The sequence below is a fragment of the Myotis yumanensis genome, unplaced genomic scaffold (genome assembly GCF_028538775.1).
Source record: "Myotis yumanensis isolate MYYU_CA2020_CCGP unplaced genomic scaffold, mMyoYum1.0.hap1 SCAF_7, whole genome shotgun sequence".
NCBI classification, from domain to species: Eukaryota; Metazoa; Chordata; class Mammalia; order Chiroptera; family Vespertilionidae; genus Myotis; species Myotis yumanensis.
The window spans coordinates 13,452,577-13,470,401 of record NW_027223758.1 but is presented as its reverse complement, the minus strand read 5'-3'; the positions used below and the strand labels follow the sequence as shown (position 1 = coordinate 13,470,401).

Genomic DNA, 17,825 nt, shown 5'->3' with positions numbered 1-17,825 from the left:
GGAGGAGCATCGCCCACAGATTCACCTAAGAGAGGGGGCACCCGCACCCACAGACCCACCCAGAAGGGAGAGCACCCCCACATACAGACCCACCAGGACAGGGAGCACCCCCACACACAGACCTACCAGGAGAGAGAGGACCCACACACACAGACCCACCAGGACAGGGAGCACCCCCACACATAGCCCTACCCAGGAGAGGGAGCACCCCCACACAGACCCAGCAGGAGAGGGAGACCCCCCCACAAAGACTCACCCAGCAGAGGAAGCACCTACACACACAGACCCACCCCTGGGGGCACAGAAGGAGACCAACCAGGGCCCGTGTAAGGCAGGCCTCGCACTCACACTGGAAGGGTGTAAGACTGGACCACAGAGTAGAAGCCCAGGACATGCCAAAGGCTGAGAGCCCCGAGGCCTCACTCAGAGAAGATGCCCCCAGACACCCCGCGCGAGTAAGCCTGGTGCAGATGCAGGCCCCCCCTTTGGAATTCTTCCTCCCAACGCCTTCTTCAAACTATGGGATGGTACAAAATATGTTGTCGCCTTTAAAAAAATATGTGGACCTGATCATTCATAGGAAAAAGGAAATCCACATTAAATATGTATGGCAATTGGCACATGTCATGAACTTGATCAATGTGAATAACCAAAAGGAATGACCCACAGCTTCCTTCAGTGATGACAGAAAACTATGATTCCAAATCCTCAATGTTTTTTGCTGCCTTGATTCACCTCCTTCTGGTCATTTAATTCAGGGACAGGGGTAGCAACTATGTCACAAGACATTTAATTTATCCTATGATTCCAAAGGCCCCTGAAGGCAATCCTTTCATAAAGAAAAGTGAGTTCACTCAGTGCTGTTGGCCCCCTACATCAGTGGTTCTCAACCTTCCTAATGCCGCGACCCTTTAATACAGTTCTCATGTTGTGGTGACCCCCAACCATAAGATTATTTTCGTTGCTACTTCATAACTGTAATGTTGCTACTGCTATGAATCGTAATGTAAATATCTGATATGCAGGATGTATTTTCATTGTTACAAATTGAACATAATTAAAGCATAGTGATTAATCACAAAAACAATATGTAATTTTATATGTGTTTTCCGATGGTCTTAGGTGACCCCTATGAAAGGGTCTTTGACCCCGAAAGAGGTCGCAACCCACAGGTTGGCGACCCATAGGTTGAGAACCTCTGCCCTACATGAACAAGATGGCAGGAGCACCAACCCCAGGAGCATAAGCCAGGTGGGCTTCAGAACACAGCTCAGGGGGGCCTTTGTGACTTGTGCAAGATAATGCAGCAAATGAGGAGGACCCCAGATCCTGAGCTCCCAGCCAGTCCTCACTTACACTTAAGTACAGACCAGAGCTCATCAAGGCCAGGCCTGTCCTAAAATTACTCAGACCTCGAGACAGCCCCACCCCACTGGTTTAACAGGCAGGTCAGAAATGAGAACTCACGCGAAGGAAGCTGTTGGGGAGAGCTGCCTCGCAGCCTCACAGCACACCTGCTAGGAGCTGCATGTGAACCCTCTTTCCCCGCCTCTCCTCCCCACCACTGCCCCTGCCCAGCCAGAAAACATACGGGTTAACCTTCCCTCCTGGCAGGGAAGAGAAAGCCTCAAACCCCATCTCAAAACTGTCTTTGAACCCTAACCTATACTCATGCTATCCACACTACCACTTGGGTCCAGGAATTGACTGCCTCCTGTAAGTTGACAAAGTCTTAGAACTATGGGAAACCAGCCAAGACAGAAGCCAGTGGACTATGTACCCCAACCTCGGGCTTCTGCAAACCCTCCCTCCCTGAGGTCCTCAGGGCCCGAATTCCAGGTAGAAAGGGGCTCTACTTTATAATGCACCCACAGTTCTATCACCCCCAACACTGTGTTATATACAGTGTCCCTCACAGAAGTAATTGCTTGTCTTCAAATACTCTTAAACCTCCTATGGTGACACCAGAAGGAAAGGGGCCGGGTGGCAAGCCAGGGTGAAGCTGCCTTGTAAGTTGGAAATCAGCAGCTGGCGTACCTTTGTCCCCCCCAGAGATGTGTCTACTAAACAAACCCCCGGAGACATTTTGCCCCAGCTTCCTGGAGAGCAGGCACTGCGTGCACTGACTGTGTGGGCTCCGCCCAATGTTCCCATCCTCCTAACTCTGACCACGGTGAGAGACTGTTCTCTCGGGACTCAGCACACCAAAGCGCCACCGGGAAGGAGCCAGAGAGCCCTGCAGTGGGTTCAAACAGAGGAAACCAAGCCCCACATGGAGACAGTGTACTGACTGCAGGTGGCGGATGTCAACCAGTGACCTCAAGTCCTGAATTGTAAACCCAACTCTACCTGTTTTTAAAAACTCATCAGCTTTACTCTGCCTCAGAGGAAAGCTGTACCATCATCTGATGGTATTGCCATGGAGAACATGCAAAGTTAAGTGCCCAGTATTCTAAGACACACTAGAACTATGACCAAAAAGAAGCACTTTCTCAAAACCACCAAAATTCTGTCAGTCCTGTCCTAAGTGACCTAGCTTTCCCTGGCCACGGCCCTCCACCCTCCTCCCCAGGTGCCCCTTGCTCCAGACATTCACGCAGCCTGGGCCTCTTGAGGTTGCAGATAAGCTCAGACTGTGATGAAAGTCTCACCAGTACCCATGGAGACCACCTCTGGAAGTTTAAACCACAATAATGCCCAGTCCACCCCAGAGAGCTGGGCAGCCCAGGGAACTCTGCCCTGCAGCCAGGATCTGACCCTCAGGCTGGGTGGTGTCCACCGCAGAGCCAGGCCCTCACGCCACCCAGCCTCGTCTCCCAGCTTCCCCAGCAGATTCCACAGTCACAGAACAGATCCTGGCTCGGTTGTGTGCTGGCTGTGACTCTGGGCAAGTCATTTACGCACCAGCCTCAGCTCCTACCTGTAAAATGAGGCCCTATCTCCTTGCATCGTTAAAAGGTCCAAGTACATGAAAACACTTTCTAAACTGTAGACCATTCTGCAATTGTATAGTCATAATAAAAATATCAAAATGGGTCTTCTGTCCTATAAAAAGCAGTAATGAGTCGTAATGGGGTTTTTATGATAGATAATAAAGAAGCACACAGTGAATGAACAACTTGATTTAATTTTAAAACCATGTTAGTAATTCACATTAGAGCAAATCCATTTTGTTTACAATAAAAGCGTATCACATATTCAAACCTAATAAGGTTATATTTTGCACCTCACCATGGCAAACTACCGAATAAAATACAGGAAATGACACTTTGAGACAAAAAATCAACATCTAAATCAAATCAAGACTCCTTTGCTGAAAACTGTGAAAAGCAATTTACCAGCTTCTTTGTAACATTAAAAATTAAGCACTAAAAGCAAAGCCCTTTCTTCTCATTCAAGAAGTCTTCTTAACACCCAGCTGGTGTGGCCCAGTGGTTAAGTACCAACCCATGAACCAAGAGTTCCCTGGTTTGATTCCCAGTGGGGGGTATGCTGGAGGCAGCTGATCGATGTGTCTCTCTTTGATGTTTCTCTCTCTCTATCCCTCCCCTTTCCTCTTTCTCTAAAATCAATTAAAAAATATTTTTTAAAAAAGACATCTACTTATTTAGGCCCCAAACATTTAAATTGATTTTTGTGGCAGAACGACGAGGTTTTACCCCATTATTCTTATATACTTGCTATATGGGGTACAACATTATCTATTTAAAATATTTACTTATCACTACTCAATTTCCTTTCCTATAAAGTTACATAAATAGTAAGTCATTCATCTGAGACAATACGGGTTGCACCACCTAGACTGAAGCCAGTCTTTGACTCGGTTCTACTGTTGCTGCATAAAGCCGGCCGGAGGAGGGTGACAGAGATGAGGCCACCACTAGACTCCGGACTTCTTTCCCCCGAAATCAGGCTGACCAGGGCATGGGTGGAGCTGCCTACACTGGAAAAGCGAGGGAGGGGTTGGAGGCCAGCCAGTGTGACAAGACACAAAGGTTCAGATTTCACCACAGCTCTCAATCCCCTTTGAACTGTATCGTTACCTATTAAAATACTGTCCAGTCAAGTTCTTAAAAACTATCCCAGAAGCCCAAACTGTCCTTCAGGACATTTCTTCAGAAACAGGTATCAGCCCCACTCTGTAGGTTGGAAAACAGGGAGAAGTGTGCTATCAACTTACCCAAGAATGAATCAAGGCCGGAGGCAATGGCCTGAGGCCACTGCTGCCCTCTGAGGGGTCCCCAGAGGAACTGCTTGACCCTAAAACAAGATCCCAGCTAAAACGATCCTCACATCATACGGGTTGGAGTCAGATTTCAGTCACTGATAATTATATTTAAAGAAAAGAAACTCCTAGGCAACACCATCACAAACGGTTAATCAGCATAAACGTTTATTTAATTATCATCACTACAGAGGTCTCCCTGACAAAACTATGACCAGTGTGTAGACATAGAGCAACTTTGGGCTTTTGACACTGAAGCAAATATGACATTAACACCCGTACTATTCACACCTGTGGGTCTAGAGGTGAGGAACAAAGGTGTATAAATAGGACTGCCCTAAACTCACCCAGCTGCTGGGTCATTCATTCGTGTGGTAGGTTGTTCAGAGAGTAACCCTGGTAGTCTTCTTGGAGCTTTTGAAATCAACATGCTTCTCCTATGCACTTACTCAGATCCCTGCCTATATATGACAGGACTCAGGAGTTTTTTTAAAACCCTGTTATGAGCTGGAGGAGGTTGGCGGTGGAAGCAATGGGAGGAAAAGGCCAGGGGTGGAGGCCGTGCCCTGCTCAGCTCTGGAGAAGTCGTGCTGAGGTCAGCGCTTGCACAGGCACTTTTGCACTGAGCACTCCATGCCCTTCCTTTGCTCCTCCCCATAAGCAGGCATTACCCTGTTTTATAATGAAGATACTGAGGCTGGCAGGACAGAGCCAGATGCCTGGACAACTCATCTACTGCTCTATCCATCAAAACTCTGAGGCCTGCTAAAAGTGCATGATGTCCCCCAAGTCCTAGAGAACTACCGTACTTAGAATTTTTTAAGAGAAAATGGCTTTACATGAACATATCTTCCAATGGCATATGCTATGCTTCCCTCTAAGTGCAAAGTCAAACCCAGGTGAGTCTGTCCTGCAGGGGCACATACCTCCCCAGGGTCACACCACACTTCCAAGGAGCAGTGCTACAAGTGAAAAGGGCTGTGTCCATGGTGCCTCCTAGACCAGGTGGTGCCATGTGCCAACTCCTGGCACAGCCACAATCAGGGCTGCCATCGGGTGGCTAAAGAGACTGAAGGCTGAGTCTGCAGAGGAAGGGGGACCTGAAGGAGCCCAGGTAGAGGTACCCGTCATGCTCGTGCGCTTCGCTGATGTAGGTGGCCACCTGCCCATCAGGATCGTGCAGACTTCTCTGGATGGTGCCACTGCTGCTGAGTTCTAGGGCGAGGCTATACCGTGGCACAAACTTCATCACCGTCTCCTGACTAAACAGCTGGAAGGGAAGCACAGTGTGAGAAGCTGACCTACTGACTAAAGAATGTGAGCAGATCGGACCTTTTAAAAACAAAACAGGCCCCCAATAGAATCGCTGATAGTAAGCCCATGTCGCCAAACCAAGACTTCATTTATTTACAGTTTAGGCTCCCCCAGAAATGGAATCTTAAGCCAGTCAATCAGGAATCAGTCCCTGATGAGCACTAGTTAGGTCATCTGCCTGACAGCCCTGCGCCCCCTACAGGAAAGTGACCTTGCAGCCACCAACATGATTTTTGCTCAGTGTGACGTCCTTGTTCCTATTCCCTTCTGCCTATAAAAGTCTCTCATTTTGTACAGCTTCTTGGAGCTGCTTTTTATCTGTTAGAGTGCGTGCTGCCCAATTCATGAATCATTGAAAAAAGCCAATAAGCTCTTTAAATTTATTCTGTTGAATTTTATTGTTTAACAGACCCCACAGCCCCTCACCATCTAGAAAGGGCCCAGCTCCTACAGTAACGAGGAAGCCATATAAGGCAGAGCCAGGTCAAACCAGTTCCCTACTCCCAGCACAGGGCCTGTCCCACAGCAGGTCTCCCCCAGCCTTGCCCCTTGCCTGGGGCAGATCAGGCCTAGGCACCTCCTGTTACTTGCATACAAGAGGCAAGGCTAACCCAGCACGAGGACAGTGGCTATCCAACAGCCTTATGCGATACCCCCCAATCCTGCAATGTAGGTACCTCTGGATGCCCTGGCTGAACACAAAAGCACAAATCACATATGAGGAAGACACAGCGTGACATCAACCCCAGAATGCCGGGTTAAAACCAGCACAGCCCGACTGGAATAAATGCCAAGCCCTCTGATTATATTTAAGATATTTCAACTGTGCAAGGTGCAAATGATGGAGATCTGAAAGCAGTTCACGTTAAAGACAAAAACCTCAGCAGGTCACATCAACAGTTCCTGCCCTATGAGACACAAAGCAGCTCTAGGCCCTCCTGCAGCTAGTGCAGACCAAAGACGCCCACGCTGAGCAGGCACCTCCAGGAGCCTAGCCCCTGGCTTGGCCGGGCCAAGAGGCTCCTGGAGCTATTGAAAGGTTTTAGCAAAGAAAAACATGGTGAGATACATAAATTTCTGGCAGAGCAGAAGGATAACATGTAGAAAATGATGACAAAGGACACCACTGCATAAGAACAGCAAATGAAAATCAATAGGCAAAGTTCAGCCTTCTAATATAAGGGGAAATAGCCACACAATTACAAATGTCCAATGAATAATGTCTCCTAGTCACTGGAAATGTTCAAATAGACATACAAGTCAACTGTGGTCTAGAAGGTTCTATAGTGATGGATCAAAGTTGCATTACAGCTCAAAATATTCCATAAGGCTTTCCAGGACCCATGAAATCCCACCTCCCTTCAGCCATAGGTCCTCCTCTCTCCATTTTGTACCTAAGAGATCTCATCCCTTCTCCTTAGTTTAACTAGTCACTTTCCCAGGAAGCTCTCAAATCTCTGCCTCTATTTCCGATGCCCAGAGCTAAATCCCTCAATACCTGGGAATTTCCACCTGGAATTTCTAACAGCTCTTCAAACTCAACAGACTCCCCAGCTCAGGAGATGGGACTCCTGACACCAGCTGCTGAAGCCAGGAATTCAGCCCTCACACTTAATCCCTCTCTCTCCAGCTTACAAGCCAGCACCCAGGGGTATTGTCATCTGTTGTGCATTACCAACCCCTCCCTGGGCTCTAACCACCTCCACACGGGCTCCCCGAGCAGTGGAACCCTCCTACAAGCTGTTCTCCACAGGACAGCTAGTTATCTTTTTACAACCTTCTTTGTAACACATTACTCCCCTCTCAAACAGTTCCGTCAAGAAGCAGCGTGCGGGGCAAGTGAGGCAGGTGTGTGCAGACATACAGCAACTTTTGCACTGAGCAAAAGGGGAACCCCAGTGGCCTAGGCCAGAGAGTCAGCCTGAACAGGGTGAGGGAGAGTCCACACTGAGGGAAGGGAAAGGAGTAGGGGGTCAGCGCTTAAGCAGGATGAGGAGGGTGTTTACCTGGGGAAGCTGTGCAAGTATCAGAGCCCCTCAGAAGAAAGGCTGGCCCTACAACATGGCCACGAGGAGGGAGAAGGCCCAGGCTGGTGCTAGAGCCCTAGCAGAGACCATGTGACAGGGGACAATGGCTACAAATTAGTGACATTTGGGGAATCTGATCAAATAGGTATGAAGGGTAAGGGGATCTAGGTTTCTCGCTAATAGAAAAAGGAAGTACAAATACAAAAGGAAGAAAACTAGAATAGACCCTGTGGTATTAAGCTGGATGTAAGGATACCAGCTTTACTTATGGTTTTCAATTTAAATAAACAGATGATAAATAAATGTAGGTGTAAATGTGTGTATGTACATTGTATATACGTATATGTGTATACATGTATGACTACACATGCAAAATACATTCCCTGCTTTGTCCATGAGGGGGCCTGGGAGCAGTTATGTGGCACTTAGCCCCAGATCTCCTCTAGAAGGAACCAGGCTCCTTGAGGAAGTGGCTGATTCCAGAGCTGGGGTGGGGAAAAGATGAGATGAGCCAGAAAGTGAGGAACCACCCAAGAATAATAGGTGCATGCCCAAAGGCCACGGAGCCACACTGAAGGGCTCTCAGTGGCCACAGCTGGACAACCTAAGTATCAAAGTAAATAATGATAGCCCTGCCGGTGTGGCTCAGTGGCTGAGCACCAACCCATGAACCAGGATGGTTCAATTCCTGGTCAGGGCACATGATGGGGTTGTGGGCTCAATCCTCAGTAGGGGGCATGCAGGAGGCAGCCGATCAATGATTCTCTCTCATCACTGATGTTTCTCTCTCTCTCTCTCTCTCTCTCTCTCTCTCTCCCTCTCCCTCTCCCTCTCCCTCTCCCTCTCCCTCTCCCTTCCTCGCTCTGAAATAACAAATAATGATAGTAACAGATTGTATAACCCACTGAGTAAAATAGGTAACCATAAGATAATACTGATATTTACTTAGTTATAAAGTGCCTCCCCATAATAAATAAATTAAATAATATTAATTAATTAATTAAAATAAAATTTAAAAAAGTAAAGTGCCTCCCCACAAAATACTCATTAATTACAAAGGAAAAAAGGGTGGCTTCACAGGGGAGAAGCCTGGCATTCACCACCGAATCAGATGAACTACCAGCACGGGACATGTTGGCATCAGCCCCCTCCTGCAGGACACACTGAAAACCCAGCTGCACTCTGGGTCTCTGCCAGAGATGCATACCCTGACTCTAACCACGAGAAACACCTGCACCCAAACGGACAGGCTTCCTGAAATATAACTGACCCGCAACCTTCCAACAGGTCAAAACTGGGGAGCTGCTCCAGACCGCAGGAGAATGAGGAGGTGTGTTGGCTGGGGGCCATGTCTGATCCTGGGCTGAATAACTAAGGACTTCACTGGGGCAACCCGAGCAACCTGAATGGGCTGCGCGGTTGGACAGCGGCAGGTGTTCACGTAACTTTCCTGTCTGGGCAGGTGGTCTTGAGGGAGAGTGTCCTTGTTGTAGGAAATACACTAAGTATTTGAGGGGCATCAGGCAACAACTTACTTGCAAACAGTTCTTGAAAAAAGTTCTTTGTGCCTTTCTTGCTACTTTTCTATGTCTAATATTGCATCAAAAATAAAAAATAAAAAATCCCCAATGACTTTGATCCCATTTTGAATAAAATCTAACCTCCTACAAGGCCGGGATCCTCACCCGCTTCTCCCACCTGCTATCGTCTGTCATGTCTCAGGTTACACACAGATGCTGAGCTCTCCTGCCCCAGGGACCCTAACTATGTTCTCCGTCACCAGGAACACATCCCACTGCTCCAGCTCTCTCTCATATTTATGGTCTCAGCTCGCGAATCACTCATTTATTCAACAGAAACTTCTGAGTGCCTACTATGTGCCAGACACTGTTCTCAGTGCTGAGGATAAAGGAGTAAACTAAACAGAAAAGTACCTACTCTGATGAAACACACATTCTATGAGGGAGAGACAGCATGTACCACCGAGGGGCCACATCCTGGCTGAAGAAAAGCTAAGAGGGCCAAAAACTGAACACTTACTACACTCAGCTAAGGGCATTATGTGCATATTCACATTATATGTTTTCAGCATGTAATGAAATGCTATTATTCTTCCCACTTGACAGATGGAGCAACTGAAGCAGAGGGACCACATCTGGTCAGCTGGTGTGATCTTCGAAACTCTTCTTCTTGCCACTCTACCCTTCTGCCTCCTCCTAGATTCCAACGGAAACAGATGTTGGCTCTGAAGTCAGCCATACATAGAGGAGGATGTGTTCTTTCTGAACTAATCAGGATTTGCTACATTGACCGCTAAACTCAGAACAACACTGAAGGCCATGGGACAGCCTGACCGAGCAGGTGTATGCAGCCCCTCACTGGGGCCCAAACACAGGGCCTGGCACCACATGGCCTCAGTAATTGCTGCCTGCTACCTTTCAGGACTTTAAGTTATAAATATTTTAATATCTATGCAAATATTCAATATCAATTTCAGATACTATTCAGCCTGTAAAAAGAAGCTTTTCAGAAAATAAAATTTCTGTATGAAGGAAGTACCTGTATCAACAAGTGACTCATCCCCACTGTAAAATGTGTTTTACATTCGGGGCATTTCATGGAAGCCACTGGAAGAAAGGGTAGGATGCTCAACATTTAAAGGCTGTGTTGAATGGTCTGCTGGCCGTTGGCAAGGGTGAATGATTTGTTTTAAATGGGGAAGAATCAGTGTGCTAAGATGTCAAAGGGCAAAATCCTACGGAGAGGGGTGACTGGCAGGAGGTTCCAAGAAGGGAGGAGGGAGCAAGGCAGCATGGGTCCAAGGTGAGTGAGTTACACATATGGCCACAGGAAGAGGCACCTGGGAACCCTTTGAGGAGAAGCAGTGTCAACTGCTGACAGGGAGGGGAAGGCCAGGATCCAGGGTTTGGAGGAGAAGAGAAACCTTAAAAAGCCATCTCAGAGCAGGAAGAGGGAGGCTGACAGGCAGGGTAGAGACACCAAAAAGTCATGATGGTGAGGGTGATGATACAAATGCCTAGACCAGAAAACCAGAAAAAAAAAAAACCAAAGGGTCCAAATGTTTAAGTTTCATGTCATGCTGAAGAATAAAAGGTGTTTAAAGAAATCACTAAAAGTACTAAATATTACAAGTAGAACTAAAATTTTTAGAGCTATACATCAAACTAGATCATAATTAGATGCATCTTCTAATTATAGTTTTGAATCTTAGAATTATAGTTTTCAGTTACCTTAAAAATCATTCTTTTAATATAAGGTCTCTCGGATAAGAAATCCAACATTGAAAACCCAGGGTTGGGGCGAATGCTCGACATGCAGACCCAGTAACCCCCAGAGCTGCTGGGCCGGATGTTGTCTGGGAATCCAGGCAGGTTCTCCACGAACAGGTCGACCCCTCCCTTCATCAGGCCAGACACGTAGACTCTGAAAAAGTCACCCAAGTAGGTATGAGCAGCAGCCCCTCAATTTAAGGAAATTTTAGCCAACCACAAAATTAGTCTTGGTTCCAATAAGTTTATGAAAATAACTATAAGTATGTCCATTATGAACAAAAGTGCAGCTGCTGAAAGAGGCACTCGAGCACTGGGCCCAGCTAGATGCGGTTTAGGGAAAATGCGGTGCGCCAAGACCCACCAATAGGGAAGGCACATGGGATGTGCATCAGCATTAAATTAAGACTCTCCCAGATGGTGACACTCAAGTAGGTGAGACATGGGGAAAGAAAACACACCCTTGAGTGTGATGTTTGACATCATTACACAAAGGAGAAGGTGCCCTGTCAATTCTCGAATTCTCTCAACTGACACCTCCACACCCACCCCGGGCACAAGGCTCTCTGGTGAACACGGGCCGCTCAGCAGATGCCACACGCACCTCCTTATCCTGGCCATGGTCAACTCTGCCACCAGGACGAAGTCCTCGTCAGGAGAAAGCTGCACTCCATTAGCGAACCGCAACTGGTCCAGTAAAACCTTTACTTCTTTGGTCTCAGTGTCGTACTCCAGCAGGCTGTGGGTGCCAACAGCAAAGGGTCACACCGAGTGTCCACAACCCACCTGCTGGGTTGGAGCCTGGCTCACCTCTGGGCAGGGACCTGCGGGAAGGGACTCAGCCTCACACTGGAGTGACAAGGCCCCTGGAGGCCCCCTGCTCAGACCTGGTCCCAGGCTGGCCCCTAGGAGCCCTTCCCCGCCCACGGCAGCCCCAGGCATCCTCTTCCAGACATCCCCCAGTCATTCTCTCACTGACCGGGAGCAGGCTCAACACCACAGGGCCACCACGGCTCCAGCCTCACCAGAGTTCCCTTTAGAGAGACAACCTAAAACCCAGGCCTGCTTGAAGGTCTCTCCCAGACTGCCCAGACCACATCCTCACACGAACAGGCCTATTTTTATTCATCGCATCAAAGAGAAAGTAAGGTCCCCTTGCTCTGTTCTGTTGCACCCATCACCCATTTCCAGAAGCCATTAAGGTCCTATCTGAAATGCTGAAATACTATGCTCAGAAACACTCCAGAGATTCCTAGAAGCAATCCGCTCTGCTAAAGCTCCCCTGCCTGACTGATGATCTCACTGAGCAAAGATGTGAACTACACACTCACCGCCCATCATCCGTTCCCTCCATAACCAGAAGCAGAAAATCTCGTCTTTGCCATTTGCTGCTGGAATCTGTAAAATAAATCTTCCTCCCATCCCGAGTTATGGTAAGGTCGTTCACAAAGGACATTTTCCGCCCCTCGATGGGTATGTCGGAGGACAGCAACAATTTCACTTCACCTGAAGTGCAAAGAAGAAAAGGAGAAAAGGAAAGGAATGAAGAAAGGAAGGAAAGAAGAGAGTGACGTGCTTTTGTTCTAAGAACTCATATCACAATAATTTTGAAATATTAATTAGCCTGATTTATAAAGAAAAACTAAAATGAGCCTCTCTATGCCATATGTCAAAAAACGCATTGCTTCTTACAATAAAGTGTTTTTCCGTTCTTTCATCAGTTAGCTGATGAATACTTTTAGACTACATTAAAGCAAAACCCTTCCTCTGAGGATGAGGAACTTTCTTTTATCCAGATCAACTGACTTAAAAGTTTATGCAAAAGTCAACACTCGATTTGTTTGTTTGAGAGAAATATAAAATGTTCTATTCATCTGCTTTTAAATAAAGAAATAAGAGTAGCTCAGCCAGTGAGGCTTGGTGGATTGAGTGTCATCCTATACACCAAGAGGCTGCCGGTTTGATTCCCAGTCGGGGCACATGCCCGGGTTGCGGGCTTGATCCCCAATAGGGGTGTGCAGAAGGCAGCTGATCAATATTTCTCTCGCTAATGTTTCTCTCTCTCTCTCTCTCTCCCTCTCCCTACTTCTCTAAAATCAATAAAAAACTATTTTTTTAAAGAAAGTAGTAGATTTTTTAAATAGTAGAACATTTATTGAGTGTTAAACTTTCCATGTATATCATTGAAATCCTCACAACAATCCCACGAGGAAGGCTACTACATTATCCCTATCATGGATGAGGACAGTGTTCACAGAGAGACTAAGTAACCTGCATAGTCACACAGCCAGCCAATGGCATGGCAAACCCATGAAGTTGGTCTGCAGTGCCTGGACCCAGGGCCCCACGCACCTTCCATGATAACAAACTCCTCCATGGTACGACCCTCCCCTGCCAAAGCACATTCAGCGAATGTTATGCCACTGGTCAAGATGACATCATGACCAGACAGGGGAAAGGAACGGGAGGAGAAGCTAGAGAAAGAAAATGAAAAGACATAGGCGAAGGATAAGGATAAGAAAAGACTGAGAGGCAGAAAACAAACAGGAAGACAAGACGTCAAGAGAAACACAGGAAGCCCAGCCAGCATGGCTCAGTGGTTGAGGGTCGACCTATAAACCAGGAGGTCATGGCTCAATTCCTAGTCAGGGCACATGCCTAGGTTGTAGGCTCGATCCCCAGTGTGGGGTGTGCAGGAGGCAGCCGATCAATGATTCTCTCTCATCACTGATGTTTCTACCTTTCTCTCCCTCTCACTTCCTCTCCGAAATCAATAAAAATATTTTTTTTAGAGAGAGAGACAGAAAAATAAAGATGGATGGAGGAGGTCTAATAACCTCCTCTTGAGATTTGTGGCTAAAACACAAACGCCAGAAGAAAATAGGGTGCTGACGAAATGCACACAAGTAAGGATCTATATGGTGCTTATGCTAGCTGATATTTGTAAGGCGATGCTTGCAGTACTATTCAATGAGTAAGAAATATCAGAGTCTCTAGCTGACGGTATTGAACAAATTCTCTTAAGTTCACTTATGCACATATTGTTTAAAAAATCTGAAATCATCACAGAAGGAAATAAGATATTGTCACATACGTGTCCAGGGATTCACTTCAAATAGTCCCTTGTATGCGTCAACCACAAAAAGGGTCCCATTGGGCCCCACCCGGATGCCCAGGGGTCTTCCACAAGTAGGCTCGTCGTCTCGGGTTTCTAGGGAAACAAACGGACAGGAATCAGTGGCTGGTCTAAGAGTCTGCCTGTGCCCCCACTAGTGTGTAAGCATCTCATCCCACCATCCCTTCCTAAATTTATGCATAGTTCTATATACCATGTAATGGGATACAGACCCGCACCCCAGTATTCTAGCACCTAGGATTTAGGACAATTGTCCAGCATGTCCAGAGGGACCACCTGAGAATCCAGGTCTGGACATTTACACAGCAACTGGTACCCAAGAATCATGTTCACATCAGCATCCCAAGACTTGAACAGTTAACACAGGGATGTCATCAGGACCCAGGCCTCAATTCCAGAATCCCCACAGAACCTCAGGAGCTGGGAGGTTCATCCCAACGGCCTGATCTAAATACTCTGCCCATCTAGTAGCATAGTTTTCTCTCCCCCTGAGAGTTCTATTTTATTCCTTAGGTTAACTCTCTTGCTCTACTACCTACACTCTTTTAAAACCCCTAGGACCCTATCTGGTGTTGCTCAGTTGGTTGAGTGCGGTCCCTTGCACCAATAAGGTTGCAGGTTCCATTCCTGGTCAGGGCACATGCCTAGGTTGCGGGTTTGATCCCCGGTCCGGGTGTATGCGGGAGGCAGCTGATCAGTGTCTCTCTCTCACATGAATGTTTCTCTTCCTCTCACCCCCAGCCCTCTCTCTCTAAAATCAGTAAAACATATCATCAGGTGAGGATTTTAAAAAACTGTGGCAATGCATATTTCCTGCGGGGTGCCCACTGTGGGGTGCTTGCAATGGAGTGCTGAAAGCAGATGTTCACTGCAGGAGTGCTTACAACAGGATGCTTCCTACAAGGTGCTTACTGCAGAGTGTTCACTGCAGACGCAGTAACAGCAGAAGGAGGGTGCTTGCTGCAGGATGCTTACCAAAGGACACTTACAGCCAAAATATGGAGTGGAAAAGGGCAGGTTAAAGAACCAAATGTAAAGTATGAGTCCACCCCATATAACCATGGTTGGCTGTGAGTATCCATGAACAGAAAGATATCTGAAAAGTTATTCACTAAAATGTTAATAATAATTACATCTGAGAAGACTCTGGGGTGATTTTTACTTTCTTCTTCGTACTTTTGTGTTGTTTGCATTTCACAATGAAAAGGCATCACTTAAAAAAAAATTTTCAGCTATTAAAAAATGATAATAAGAAGAAGAAGTCAGGACTACCAGTGTTTAAACAATAAGATTTTTCTACTCTAGTTTTCTAAAATTCGAGTGATTTCAGGGTATTTTCACTTTGAATGACACTGCTGAAATTCCTAAGAAGCTAATGTAGGAATCACATTTAAGTATCCAAGTAATGACAAAGCTGTCTGCTTTGCTATGGTAGCACTTCAACAAACCTATTAATTTTCAAGTTACCTTAAAAGTGAGCATGGGCCTCTGCAGAATAGAGAGGGGTGGAGCTAAGAGTAAGCGGCAGGTGCCATGGCCACTGCCTAGCTGGGAAATTGCAATGAAGGGTGACAACCAGGCACCGTGAGGTCCAAGGACCACCAGCAAATGAAGAGCATGTGGTAACACCCAAATCAGCCTATCACCAGATGATCATGGCTCTTTTTCTCCAAGGGTGAACCTGACTTACACAAGGCTATTTGGCACCTTTCTGAATGACGAGACAAGACATACATGGGGAGGACTGTGACTGACTTACTGCATGGGCCCGACCCAAACCGGGCGATGGTATCTACTTCACCGTTTTCAATTTTTATGACCCGGCCATCTGCAGTACCAGTAAATATCACATCTGTTTAAAAAAATAAAAAGAATAGGAGTGTTACTGAGTTGGCCTAAAACTGTGATCATATTACCTTCTTCTAAAACATAGGTGGCTTATTGGCCATTTTCATCTCCAGAGAATAAAAGGCATTTCTGAAGATGAAGGAGAAGTGATGTCTGGGAACAAAAAGTCCTTAAAATGTGCAGCAGTAAAATTGTGGGGTTTTGAGGCATCTGCCTGTGAGTTTGAACCTAACACTGAAGCAAGGGTGCAGCAGACACCAGGCAGTGATAAAACCATGAGGATTTTCTACTTTCAGAAGAGTACAGGCTCGTGGGCTAGCACTCAGGGGCACATGCTCATGTCTGCCTCACATCAGTGTCTGCTGTTGAGGCTGATCAGATCCAACTAAAAGAGAAGAATTGCTAGGAGGCCCCTCAGGATAAGATTAAAGCACAATAGGTGCTCACTTCAGCAGCACATACACTAAAATTAGAAAAATACAGAAATTAGCACTGCCGCACACAAGGATGACATGCAAATTCATAAAACATTACATCGTTTTAAATATTTATTATAAACTCTAGGGCAACCACTAAACAAACTATAACAGTAACTAATATGCTAAGAAAAAAACAGAAAATAGAATGAACCACAAAAACTACAAAAGGTAGAGAGTAGAAGACAAACTTAGGAACAAAAAATAAGGTCAATGAATAGAAAGCAGTAACAAATATGGTAGCTACTAATTCAACTGCACCAATTTGTACTTTAAACATCAATGGTCTCAACATGCCAAGTAAAAGACAGACTTTTAAGTCAGAGTAGATTTTTTTAAAAAGTACTCAACTATACTCTGTCTATAAGAAACTCACTTTAGCCGAAACCGGTTTGGCTCAGTGGATAGAGCATCGGCCTGCGGACTGAAAGGTCCCAGGTTCGATTCCGGTCAAGGGCATGTACCTGGGTTGCGGGCACATCCCCAGTAGGAGATGTGCAGGAGGCAGCTGATCAATGTTTCTAACTCTCTATCTCTCTCCCTTCCTCTCTGTAAAAAATCAATAAAATATATTTAAAAAAAAAAAAAAGAAACTCACTTTAAATATAAAGACACATATAAGTTAAAAACAGAGGACTAGATAAAGATGTATCACTAACACTAAACAAACAAACAAAATCTAGAATAACTATATTAATTTCAGACAGTCAACTTCAGAGCAAGGAAGTTGTCAAGGGGAAAAAAATGGCATTATAATGATAAAGGGTCAATTCTCCATGAAGATATCTTTAATGTGTATGTGCCTAATAACAAACTGTCAAAATACATGAGGTAAAACTGATAGGACAACAAGGAGAAATAGATTAATCCACTATTAGAGTCGGAGACTTTAGCATCCCTCTATCAGAAATGGAGAGGTCCAGCACACAGAAAATCAGTAAAGATATAGTTGAACTAAACAGCACCATTGATCAACTGGATATAATGAATACCTATCAGCTAGGTAATCCAAGCATACCAGAATATACATTCCTGTCAAGCTCACATGAAACATTCACCAAATTAGAACACATTTTGGGGAATAACAAAAACACCTTAACAAATTTAAAAAGCTAGAAATTACATAATGCCTACTCTCAGATCACAATGGAATTAAACTAGAACAGAAAGATATCTAGAAAAATCCCAAAATACTTAGAAATTAAATAACACATGGGTCAAAAAAGAAATCTCAAGAGAAATTTTAAAATTTTTGAACTAAATAAAATAAAAAGCAATTTATCAAAATGTGTAGAATGCAATAAAAGCAGTAATTTGAAATTTTCAGTACCAAATGCATATATTAGAAGAGAAATCTAAAATCAACCATCTAAACTTCCATCTTAGCAAACCAAAAAACAAAATAAAATTAAATCTAATATAAGCAGAAGAAACAATAAAAATTAAAGCAGATATCAATAAAATTGAAAACAGAAAATAGAGAAAAATCAACAAAACTAAAAAGTAGTT

General features: G+C 45.5%; 1 protein-coding gene and 1 non-coding gene across 2 annotated transcripts in view; one reads left to right on the top strand and one right to left on the bottom strand.

Annotated features, from left to right (window-relative positions):
- Positions 1 to 4,371: 4,371 nt before the first annotated feature.
- The window catches only part of APMAP (adipocyte plasma membrane associated protein), a 37,075-nt gene continuing 23,621 nt past the window's right edge, over positions 4,372 to 17,825 (bottom strand). The window contains exons 4-9 of the mRNA XM_070419805.1: positions 15,752 to 15,844; positions 13,951 to 14,067; positions 12,188 to 12,362; positions 11,461 to 11,595; positions 10,818 to 11,010; positions 4,372 to 5,495 (exon numbers count right to left, since the gene is read on the bottom strand). Coding sequence (XP_070275906.1) covers positions 5,286 to 5,495; positions 10,818 to 11,010; positions 11,461 to 11,595; positions 12,188 to 12,362; positions 13,951 to 14,067; positions 15,752 to 15,844 — 923 coding nt within the window. The 3' untranslated portion in view covers positions 4,372 to 5,285. The remainder of the gene's footprint in view (positions 5,496 to 10,817; positions 11,011 to 11,460; positions 11,596 to 12,187; positions 12,363 to 13,950; positions 14,068 to 15,751; positions 15,845 to 17,825) is intronic.
- On the top strand, positions 16,280 to 16,382 carry LOC139014729 (U6 spliceosomal RNA). The gene has a single exon (XR_011472288.1). It is a non-coding gene; the product is annotated as a U6 spliceosomal RNA (small nuclear RNA).